Consider the following 12,418-nt stretch of genomic DNA (forward strand, 5'->3'; position numbering starts at 1 on the left):
TTGGAGCGGGATTTGAGCGAACACTTTTTTACTGGTGAGCTTGAGCGGTACTTGAGCGGAGCGTATGCTTGGGCCGTGAGTGGCTAAGTGGAGCGCACACGCATGGAGGGTGTTATTGAGCAGTGTTTCACACCGCTCTGCTTCGCTCACTTGCTCTGGTGTGAAGCAGTGTGTTATTGTGTGCGGCTGAAAAGTGCAACAATAAATGTCTACGTGTTTTGTCAAGTTGGCCCCATCTTCCTCCTTTCTACGAACTGTTACACTCTGGTTTTACTGTTTATAGGTATGTGTTTGAGTAAAATTCAATGCCACACAGCCAGGTCAATCAAGGTGTGGATGGAGAACCACCGGTTCAAGACCCTGTCATGGCCAGCCCAATCTCCAGACCTGAACCCCATTGAAAACCCTTGGAATGTGATCAAGAGGTAGATGGATGGCCACAAGCCATCAAACAAACATCAGCAATGTAAAAGACTGGTGGAGAGCATGCCAAGACGCATGAAAGCTGTGACTGAAAATCATGGCAATTCCACCAAATATTGATTTCTGAACTTTTCCTAAATTAAAACATTAGTATTGTGTTGTTTAAAAATTAATATGAACTTGCTTTCTTTGCATTATTCGAGGTCTGAAAACACTGCATCTTTTTTGTTATTTTGACCAGTTGTCATTTTCTGCACATAAATGCTCTAAATCAGTGAATCCCAAACTGGGGTACACATACCCCTGGAGGTACATGAGGTGACAATGGGGGTAAACAAATAACATTCTGAGATTTACCGTTCTTTCAATTTCATCACAGTCTAAAATAACATTCAAACCCAGTTCATGTATTTCTCACTGGCAAAAATAATTTTATGTGCTCTCTAGTGTAGAAACACCAAAATGGTTGTGTCATAAAGGTCAGAAAATTATGCAGTGAAATAACCCTATCTTTTGTGGTTAAAAAAATGCATCTACTCATGCGTCGTGCATCACATAAGTATCTTTTTTCGTATAATGATATACAGGATGATACTGGTTAAAATGGGACACTGATTTGGTTTGGCATCAATGAGTGCTGAAAAAAATAAATAATCTTGATCCAGTCTAAGATGTTTTGCTGGTCTTTGCTGGTCTGTTTGCTGGTTTTAGAGGGGTTTTGGGCACTTTTCAGTGGGCCAGGCTAGGAAACCAGCTAAGACCAGCAAACCATCTTAGAGTGGTTTAAGCTGTTTTTATTTATTTATTTTCGTTTTATGTTTTTATGTTATTTATATTTTAGCAGGGCTGATGGGGAACTAAAGACAGAAATAATTGGGAAACACTTTGCTAGAGGACAAAAAAGGAATGAATGACAAAAAAGGGAAGAAGGGACACAGACTGTGAAATGTAAAAAATAGGAGAATCAAATGTAGCGCTTAGGTCGGAGACTGACTTTACCTCTGTTTGGAATCCTTCCACTAAGATAGCCACCAAGAGGTTGAACAGGACATAGTTTCCAAAAGTCATGAGGGCGATGAAGTACAGAGCAGCAACAGGAGAGGTGGAGGCCATCCCATTATACAGTACCTTATTCCAGTCCTCCTGAGTAAGAATCTGATGTACATGAGCAGATCAAACACACACCATCAACAAATACACAACCACAGATGATCACATCAGTTAGTCTGAGGTCCTGTTTACAACCAGTATTAACATCCATCTCAGGTGATCTGATCAGTGGTCAGCCTAGACAAAATTGTTCATACCAGTTGTAAAAGGGTCCTGAGTGAAACTACAGATTGTGTAGCATGCCAATATCTTGCCTGAAAAACTGTAACAATTGCCCACAATAAAGAGTCAAAGTTCTTGCGGTCAGGAAGTGTGTCTCCATCCCTCTCACAGCCGAATTTACATCCAAACAGGTGCATGCCTAGAATACTGCAAAAAAAAAAAAAAAAAAAAGAAAAATGACAATAACATATAAATAAAAGATAAATGGGTTTAATGTACATTTCACTTACACAAATTAATAATCATTGGCAGTCTGTCTTGCCTGAAAATGAATATGAAGAGCATAAGCAGCATGCAGAAGGTGGCAACATTGTCCATGGTCTTCATCAGGACCACCAGCTGTCTCTGCAGGGCCGGCATGAAGCGGACCAGCTTCAACACCCGCATGAGCCTAAAGGTCCTCAGCACTGATAAACCTCCTCCCTGCTGACCAACAATCTCCCACACGCTGGTAATACACATATACACACATCTAACTATCTGACATACAGTATATGCGCAACAAGGCATTTAGCATTTAAGGAATATTTCACCCAAAAATTACTATTGTGCCATTGTTTACTTACCCTCATGTCATTCAAATGCCGTTATTTTTTCCTGATAATGTTTGAAGAATGGTATGCAGCTATCAAACACCATAAAAGCACCATTAAAAAAGAAGTCCATATGCCTCCCACACTATATTCTAAGATTTTAAAGCCATACATTATACGCTATATTTTCAATTTCCAAAGCCATGAGATAAATTTGTGTGGGGAAAAGACCAAAATTTAAATCATTATTCACTGACAGTATAATCACTTCTGCAGAAGCTCATGTCCAGCCCATGTCTACGTTAGGGGTGTAACGGTATGACATTTTCATGGTATGATATCTGCCACAAAATTTACCACGGTATTATGGTTCATGGTAATGAGGTGCATTGATCATATTATTAGCAGTTTAATATTTGGTTATGAAATATGTCTGATAAGCAGAGAAAAATATTTCAGTTATAACCAATTCTTGATTCAACTTTAATCCTTTAACTTTTGATCTTGACCATCAGGACATTCTTTTAATCTGACAAGCTAAACAAAAAACAAAAAAGAAAAAGTAAAAGAAAAAAAAATCACAAACAAGTAAAAGAAAAAAAAAAATAAATAAATAAAAAAAATAAAAAATTTGCAACATGTACAGTAGTACATTTTTTTTAAAATTAATTTATGATTTATGAAATTGAATTGCAATAATTTGTAATGATTATTGCCCAGCTTAACACTTCAGATATGCATTTGCATGCATTCAGTAATTTGTTGCATTTGTGATTTAGTTTAATTCTAAAAAATACCTACTGAAAATATATTATTCATTTGCAGTTTATTTAATGGTATTTTGTCCAATACTGTCTATTTTCTGCCACTGTTTCACTGTCAGTTTCCTGCATGCATACTGTCAATGTCAATTTTCAGCACACCAAAGTGCTATGTTTTACAAAAAAAAAATGCATGTCACCTTTAAGTGAAAGAAGTGAATCAGGGAATCAGTGAATAATGACTTCAGAAATTTCAGTCTATTCCTCATTTAAACATATAGCTTTAGAAGACTTGAAATATGGTGCACGAGGACTACTTTTATGTTACCTTTATGGTGCTTTTTCATTGTGTTGTTATTTATCCTTTTAGGAGCTTCACAGCCATGGTCACCATGAACTGTTGTTGTGTGGCAGGTGCAGCGTAAATATTCTTCAAAAATTTCTCTTTTTGTGTTTCACGAAAAAAAAAAAAAAAAACAGCATGCGGGTTTGGAATGACATGATGATGAGTACATGATGACAGAATTTTAATGACGGAACTATTCCACTAATAAATGCATAATCCCATCGTAACGGTCTGCTGTGCCAAATTTTGTGAGCGTTCAAATGTCTTTATCTAATTTATGTCAAATAAATATATAAAAAATGTGAATGGATGGATGTGAAATTGAAGCACTCATCATGACAGCTGACAGTCATCAGACTGAACAGGCAACAGATGTCCGAACACAGTAATAGCTGCATTGTGTCTGGCTGTCACTGTTATGATATAACACAATGCCAGTGTGGATTTTCAGAAATTAAGATGAACGTCAATAAACAGTGACACATGAAATGTTATTAATACATATTCAGAAGTTCTGAATAGGGATCCAGAGCAGCATGAGTACCTGATTACTACAATAATGCCATCAAAGATATTGTAGGGGTTCTTGATGTATCCAAAAGGACCGTAGACCAGCAGTTTCAGCAGCATTTCCAGAGCAAACAGACTGGTGAAAACAATATTACTGATCTCCAGAGCATTCGTCAACTCATCAGGCTGAAAAAGTATAAGAGAGAGAGAGAGAGAGAGAGAGAGAGAGAGAGAGAGAGAGAGATAATAAGATAAAACTCAGGCTGTCACAGATAGAGATGCTCTTGAGCCATATCAGTAAATTTGGGCAAGGTCACAGGATTACAGTATATTTGTACGAAAGTGTGCTATTTTGTGAACATACTCAGTGCTAAAGGGCATTGCAACACGCAACCCAATATTCACAACTATATTCTATATTCACAGAAAATAGAGCCTACAGTAACTTATTGCTTTTATATTAGAAATAAGTGAACAGGTGTTTTGTGTAACAGACATTACTATATTGTGTATTTTAGCACAGCAGGAATGCTGTTTTGACCAATGAGCACAATAAGCATCCAGGACTAGAACTATGTCCACATACCATATCCCAAGAACAGTAGCCTATGACAAAAATGGGAAATAACATCTGGAACTAAAACTGGAAGGCTGCAATAATATGATACACAAACACATACTTTATATATATATATATATATATATATATATATATATATATATATATACTGTATGTATGTAAATTTATGTGTACTTTTATCAGATTATTGCAGCCTAATAGTTCCCTATCTGTCACTCACTCAACGTTGTGTCAATGTAGTGACACTAGGGGTCACCCTTGGGTGCCCCAAACACCTCTGATCTTTGAGAAAAGGACAATGGGAATTGGAGAGTGGAATTTGCATGCCACTCCCCCAGACATACGTGTATAAAAGGAGCTGGCTTGCAACCACTCATTCAGATTTTCTCTTCGGAGCCGAGCGGTTATGTTCAGTGAGCTGAATTACTCTACCAATCCATTCACCTTGAAAAGCTGTTGGATTTATGGCGCATTACAGCGGTTTCTCCCCCTCGTGCACCGGTGGAGTGCAGAGAACGCCCCTGGGTGCTTCAGCAGCCTAAAAGTGTATATTCTTCCATTAAAAGTGTATATTTTCCTTCTAAAAGAGTGGCACTTACGGAGAGCGTCTTTTTAAAGATGCCTTTCCATTTGTGTTTAATTCCTGGTTGCGGTTGTTATCTCTCCGCTTCCAACAGCCATGATCACTGTCTCACGTGCTTGGGCGCTGCCCACACGGAGACGGCGTTCGTGGACGGGTCATGTCCTCAGTGTGAGAACATGACCATGGCAACATTGTGGTCGCGGCTTTCCTTCCTCAGAGGGAAAGCCACCCCAGCGGCTCACCGCCGCGGTCCTTCTACCTAGGGGGTTTGAGACCACGTCGGTTAGCACTGGGGCCGATTTGGGGACCCCAATGGGAGCCGCTCCGCCGGGTAACCCCCCACGGACTTCCCATTCCCCAGCATGTTTGTTCGAGTTCTGGGATGAGACCACCGGCTCGTCTCAGGGCGAGTTCGTGGTCTCATTCAGGGCTCGCGAAGAGGATGAGCTGTCGATCGCAGCATCGGAGAGTGGGCTCGTCCAGTTTGATGCTGAGGACTCAACTGGACTCCCACCTTTGGGTGTGGTCGCCCAGTCACAGGCCGACATGGAGCTGGTGGCCATGCTTGCCCAGGTGGCTCGAACGTCGGGCTGGAGTGGAACCCAGCGGCTTGACGATTGTTTCCTGGGCTCAGAGCGCCACTCAAGGTTGCGCCTCGCTCCGGTCACTTTCTTCCAGAAGGTGCATGAGGAGCTCACGAGGTCGTGGCAGGCATCTTTCACTGCCCAGACCCTGTCTTTCCTGACTGCGCTCATGTCCATCAAGAGGGTAGGGGACCTGTAGGCGTTCTCTGTCAGCGACACATGCCTGGAGTTCAGTCCGGAATTCAGTCCAGGCTTTGTGCCCAAGGTTCCCACAGCCCCGTTTCGGGATCAGGTGGTGAACCTGCAAGCACTGCCCCAGGAGGAGGCAGACCCAGCCTTGTTGTTGCTGTGTCCGGTGCATGGTTTGCACATCTATTTGGATCACAAGCAGAGCTTTAGGTGCTCTGAGCAGCTCTTTGTCTGCTTTGGAGGACAGCGGAAAGGGAGTGCTGTCTCCAAACAGAGTTTCCAATGACCGCCACTGGGTCATTGACGCCATCACCTTGGCATATCACGCCCAGGATGTTCCGCCCCCCTTGAGGCTATGAGGACATTCTACTAGGAGTGTGGCGGCCTCCTGGGCCCTGAACAATGGTGCCTCTTTAGCAGACATCTGTAGAGCAGCAGGCTGGGCAACACCCAATACCTTCACAAGATTCTACAATGTCCGGGTTGAGCCGGTTTCGTCCCGTGTGTTGTCAGGTATGAACAGGAAAGTGTTCGGGACAACTGGCCGGGTGTACCGCTTGCGCATAGTGCCTTTCCCCTCCTGGAAGGGGAGACGTGCGCTTTTACCCCCCAGCCGTGTTCACGAAACCGTTGACCCTGGATGTCCTTCCTCCTTAGCCCTGTGTTAGGCGAGTTCACAGAGAAACTCAATGCAGGCCCAGTATGTGTGCTATTAGGCCCTGTACTGGGGTAGGTGCTCCACATGCGCTGGTTACCTGTCTGTAACCCTGTGTGATATATCTTCTGCAAGACGGTTTCACCGTTGGTAAACCCACATCTTCCTTGAGCAGAGTCCCCTCTGCCACCGGTCTTCGTGTTTGTAGAGCTCCATCCCCTCTGGGTAGGTCCTACCACAGGGACTTCTCCACATGCAGCACTGCCGATAAAACTCAGTAAGACCATATGACGTATTTCCACACATTACCTCCCCTTCGGGCAGGGTGTGGTCTCTGCGGTGTCTTCCCTTTGGGATTGACACCCCCCTGACGTGGACACTTATGGCCCCCAGTCAATCGATTTGTGGGGAGAAAAAAGAAGAGAAGAGGCCACGGCTGGGGTAGACTGTCCCCATTTTTTGGGCAGTTGACTTGTCTCCGAGGTGCAGGGGACCGTACAATGCTCGTAGGAGCATTGGGGGAGGTTACGTGACGGCCAGGTGCGCTGGCTACGAGGCATGCAAGGGCCTGCCCGTCTCGCACTGCCAGTCCACGTAACACAGTTCAGCTAGTTGTGGCGTTTCGTATAGGGACCCCTTGTGTCACTACATCGACACAACATCAAGAGAGTGGCAGATAGGGAATGTCCTGGTTACTTTCATAATCTCCGTTCCCTGATGGAGGGAATGATACGTTGTGTCCCTCCTGCCACGACACTGAACTACCTGCTGAAATGGCCGGGACCTTGTCTCGCCTCCTCAGCACAAAACCTGAATGAGTGGTTGCAAGCCAGCTCCTTTTATACCCGTATGTCCGGGGGAGTGGCATGCAAATTCCACTCACCAATTCCCATTGGCCTTTTCTCAAAGATCAGAGGTGTTTGAGGCTCCCAAGGGCAACCCCTAGTGTCACTACATCGACACAACGTCTCGTTCGCGCCATCAGGGAACGGAGGTTACAAAAGTAACCAGGACATTTTAGTTCCAGATATTATTTCCCAGTTTTGTCATACAGTTCTTCTATAGAGTATACTATATATACAGTATATATGTATATATATATATATATATATATATATATATATATATATATATATATATATATATATATACAGGGTTTGGGAGTAACGGAATACATGTAACGGGATTACGTATTTAAAATACAAAATATAAGTAACTGTATTCCACTACAGTTACAATTTATATCATTGGTAATTAGAATACAGTTATATTCAAAAAGTATTTTGATTACTGAAGAGATTACTTTGCATTTTATTGTCATTTGTTTCATTTAATATTTAGTCCTTTCAGATGGAAAACATTTATACATATAAATTATGCGATCCAAAGTGCATTTGAACAGCGGTGAAACACTTTCTTATGATGTTTTCATTTAATATTTAGTCCTTTCAGATGGAAAACATTTATACATATAAATTATGCGATCCAAAGTGCATTTGAACAGCGGTGAAACACTTTCTTATGACTTTTCTCAGAGAAGTACGTTTGAAGTAAGTTTGGAGCAGAAGAAATAGAAATAAACCTTGTGTAAATTGTCAGCTTTACGCTAAGCTAAAATGCTATTTCTAGCCATTTTACATGCATGTTACCAGGCACGATCAAAAAATTTTATCAAGAAAAATTCACGGTGGATCTTAATTTCTTTTTTTCTAGTAAGACCAATAATTTTATTCTTGATAATAGATTTTTATAGTCAAAACAATTGAAAAAAATCTACCAGTGCTGAAGAAGTAATCCAAAGTATTTAGAATACATTACTGATCTAACGGAATACATTACAAATTACATTTTACAGCATTTATTCTGTAATCTGCCGTGGAATACATTTCAAAAGTGACCCTCCCAACCCTGTATGTATATATATATATATATATACACACACCGACCAGCCACAACATTAAAACCACCTGCATAATATTGTGTAAGTCCCCCTCGTGCCGCCAAAATAGCATCATCCCGCATCTCAGAATAGCATTCTGAGATCTTCTCACCACAATTGTACAGAGTGGTTATCTGAGTTACCGTACAGAGTTTGTCTGTTCGAACCAGTCTGGCCATTCTCTGTTGACCTCTCTCATCAACAAGGTGCTTCCATCTGTAGAACTGCCCATCACTGGATGTTTTTTTTTTTTTTTTTTTTGGCACCATTCTGAGTAAATTCTAGAATCCCAGGAGATCAGCAGTTACAGAAATACTTAAACCAGCACCAACAATCATCCATGTGATTATCTAATCAGCCAATCGTGTGGCAGCAGTGCAGTGCCTAAAATCATTCAGATACAGGTCAGGAGCTTCAGTTAATGTTCACATAAACCATCAGAAAGGGGAAAAATTTTTATTTGGACCGTGGCATGATTGTTGGTGCCAGACGGGATGGTTTGAATATTTCTGTAACTGCTAATCTCCTGGGATTTTCACATACAACAGTCTCTAGAATTTACTCCGAATGGTGCCAAAAACAAAAAACATCCAGTGAATGGCAGTTCTGCGGATGGAAAAACCTTGTTGATGAGAGAGGTCAATGAAGAATGTCCAGACTGGTTCGAACTGCCAGTCTACGATAACTCAGATAACTACTCTGTACAGCTGTGGTGAGAAGAATAGCATCTCAGAATACTATTCTAAGATGCGGGTTGGTGCTGTTTTGTGCGTGTGTGTGTATATATATATATATATATATATATATATATATATATATATATATATATATATATATATATATACATACATACATACATACATACATACACTACCGGTCAAAAGTTTTGAAACACTTACTCATTCTTTATTATATATATATATATATATATATATATATATATATATATATATATATATATATATATATATATATATATATAATTTTTTTTCATATTTTAGAATAATAGTAAAGTCATCAAAACTATGGAATAACATCAATGGAACTATGGGAATTATGTTGTGACTAAACAAAATCCAAAATAAATCAAAACTGTGTTATATTTTAGCATCTTCAAAGTAGTCACCCTTTGCCTAGAATTTGCAGACATGTAAACTTGACATTTTCTCAACCAGCTTCTTGAGGTATCACCCTTGGATGCTTTTTAAACAGTATTGAAAGAGTTCCCATCTATGTTGGGCACTTATTGGCTGCTTTTCTTTATTATTTGATCCAAGTCATCAATTTCAAAAACAATTTTTTTTTAAATAAAATGTTAGTTTATAATGAAATAAATTAATATGTTGGCACAATTATATTTTTGTCTACAAAACTAATTTCAAACATTTAAGCATACGCCTTCAGATCAAAAGATTTTTAAGATCATGAGAAACATTTCAGTCAAGTTTTTCAAAACTTTTGACCGGTAGTGTACATACATACATAATACACATAATATAATGTGTATATACATACACAATATATATACACAACAGTTGAGAAGTTACATAAGTGATAGTTCTAAAAATCTACGAATCTGCACAACTCCAAAAGACCTGAGTCACATTTGTTCTCATTTAATTAAACGGAATGCTGACTCACACTACCATGGCCTCATATCACTAACAGCTTAAGGTTCAACTATGCTAGATAAACTAACTTTGGATTAACTTTTCAACATTAAAAAGTTTCTCATTGTTCTTTCATTTTATCAGCGCCTTGTCTCACCATATGAATGACTGCATGCTAAACATAAAGCTTTCAGATAAAGGTGAAGTACAAAGAAAGAACAGCAGATTCCTTGGTGTAATTGATGTTGTTGATAGTTTGGTATGCAGAGAGAGAGAGAGTCTTTTTTATGAGGCATGGGTGAATTGAAGGAGAGACATATGGGCCGGTTCATATTTAGCTTTTCTTTTTTTTTTTTATTATTGTAAAAATGAGACTGGGCAGGAGATCCAGCATGCACAACACATTCTTGAAACATCACAGCTAGCTATGTTTAATGAACAGAGTCTTAAATGACTGAAAACAAAACACAGTATCCCCAGGCACGAAACTATTTGCCTATGAAAACTAACAGTGATTTACATTTAAACAGTTTGCTAAAACCGTAGAGCTTTAAGTTACGACAAAATACGGCAACCTCATAACACTCTAATTGTTTTACAGTAATGATTGTTTCCGTAACATAATGCAGAAAAAAAAAAAAAAAATACAATTACATACAGTGCATGAAATAAAAATATCATCTATATAGCTAATGGAATTAAATTTAATCTAATCAGATTGGTCCCTGGAGCACAGTGATGAAGTGTGGGGCTATCTGTGGCTGTTGAGGTGTTTCACAGAGGTGAGGAAGAAAGCCTGCAAATTTTGGGGGGATATGAGCAGGCCAGGGCTGGGAACTGTCTACACGGCAGGAGTTTGCACTTGGCTTCTCCATAGGGTGAGGCCCTTCAGTTCAAATCAGGACCACTTGTGGAACGAGTACACCACACACAAATCTCTGCAGGAGTGAAATTTGCTATTTCCCTGAGAAACAGGTCATTGTGCCGAGACGTTTCAGAACACCTCTATTCTCAGCAAAAAGTCCAAACACAGTTCCTGCATTTGCAGTTTGGGGATTCCATCAGCAGATGATATCAAAGAGCTTTGGATCACTTTAATAACTAGCCATGATTTGTGTCAGTAGCTCAATATGATTATTATTATTATTAATAATAATACAATGAATAATAATAATACGATTATTTTGTATAGCACCTCACTAAAGCTCAAGGACATTAAACAGAGAAACATAAATATGCATTAAAAAACATAAAACAATGTGAGAGAAGCAAAGCATATTTCAAGCAGGTGGCACACGGCGTGCAAGACGAGCGCCCACAGTACCAGAGAGGCGGATAGAGAACATTTACAACATATAAATTGCAGTCCGAAAAACCTCAGGCAACAGTACAGTTGCAGAGCTGGGGATACACTGCATACAGCCCATTTACACTACCAAATTTTATGAACTGGCTGTTTTTATTTAAATCAATGTTGCTTGACAGGAACTGTAATATAATACGATGCAGACAGTGCCAGAATTAAATTGCACTTGACACAGCCCATTAGCGCATTGTGCACATGATTTTGACCACCCACTTACCTCCTAGGCTTAGCAAATGCTTGAACGAAAATTTCAAAACTTCATGGCATGCCCACTGACTTTGCACTCATGACGTATTGCACAGTGCTTCGCTTAAGGCATAGTGCTCTTAAATAGGGCCCAGGATTCTCAAAACATTGCTGGGATCACATGGAGCATCAGGTTTTGCACATACTTGTGGAATTCATGCCAGCTTGAGTGCATGATGTCATTAAAGCAAAACAGGGACAAACTAAGACATTCCAGAACTCTTGTCAGTTTTTCATTTAAACTTTTACTGAAATTGTTATGCTAATAATCTCATTTGTAATGGGAAAAATGCAGTCAGTTAAAAAACAATGCACATTAGAATAATTTTTACAATTGGTCTCAGACCTTTGTACCCCAATGCACAGTGCATTCATAAAGTATTCAGACCCCTTTATTTTGTTATGTTGTAGCCTTATGCTAAAAATGCTTTAAATTAGTTTTATTTATTTATTTCACATCAATCTACACTCCATGCCCCATAATAACAAAGCAAAAAACTTTTGAACTAAAAAGAAACTATGAAATATTACATTGACATAAGTATTCAGACCCTTTGCTATGACACTTGAAGTTCTTTTTTAGTTCAGAAGCATCCCATTTCTCTGGATCATCTTTGAGATATTTCTAGACTTTGGAGATTGGAGTCCACCTGTGGCAAATTCCATTGATTGAACATGATTTGGAAAGGCACACACCTGTCTATATAAAAGTCTCACAGCTGAAAATGCATATCAGAGCAAAAACCAAGCCATGAGGTCAA

General features: G+C 39.7%; 1 protein-coding gene across 1 annotated transcript in view; it reads right to left on the reverse strand.

Moving 5' to 3' along the window:
• Positions 1 to 12,418, reverse strand: part of LOC127426981 (voltage-dependent T-type calcium channel subunit alpha-1G-like) — a 334,253-nt gene that overhangs the window by 107,795 nt on the left and 214,040 nt on the right. The window contains exons 11-14 of the mRNA XM_051674227.1: positions 3,940 to 4,091; positions 2,018 to 2,203; positions 1,788 to 1,902; positions 1,423 to 1,578 (exon numbers count right to left, since the gene is read on the reverse strand). Of these exons, the coding sequence (XP_051530187.1) occupies positions 1,423 to 1,578; positions 1,788 to 1,902; positions 2,018 to 2,203; positions 3,940 to 4,091 (609 nt within the window). The remainder of the gene's footprint in view (positions 1 to 1,422; positions 1,579 to 1,787; positions 1,903 to 2,017; positions 2,204 to 3,939; positions 4,092 to 12,418) is intronic.

This window comes from Myxocyprinus asiaticus, chromosome 36 (assembly GCF_019703515.2).
Source record: "Myxocyprinus asiaticus isolate MX2 ecotype Aquarium Trade chromosome 36, UBuf_Myxa_2, whole genome shotgun sequence".
NCBI lineage: Eukaryota > Metazoa > Chordata > Actinopteri > Cypriniformes > Catostomidae > Myxocyprinus > Myxocyprinus asiaticus.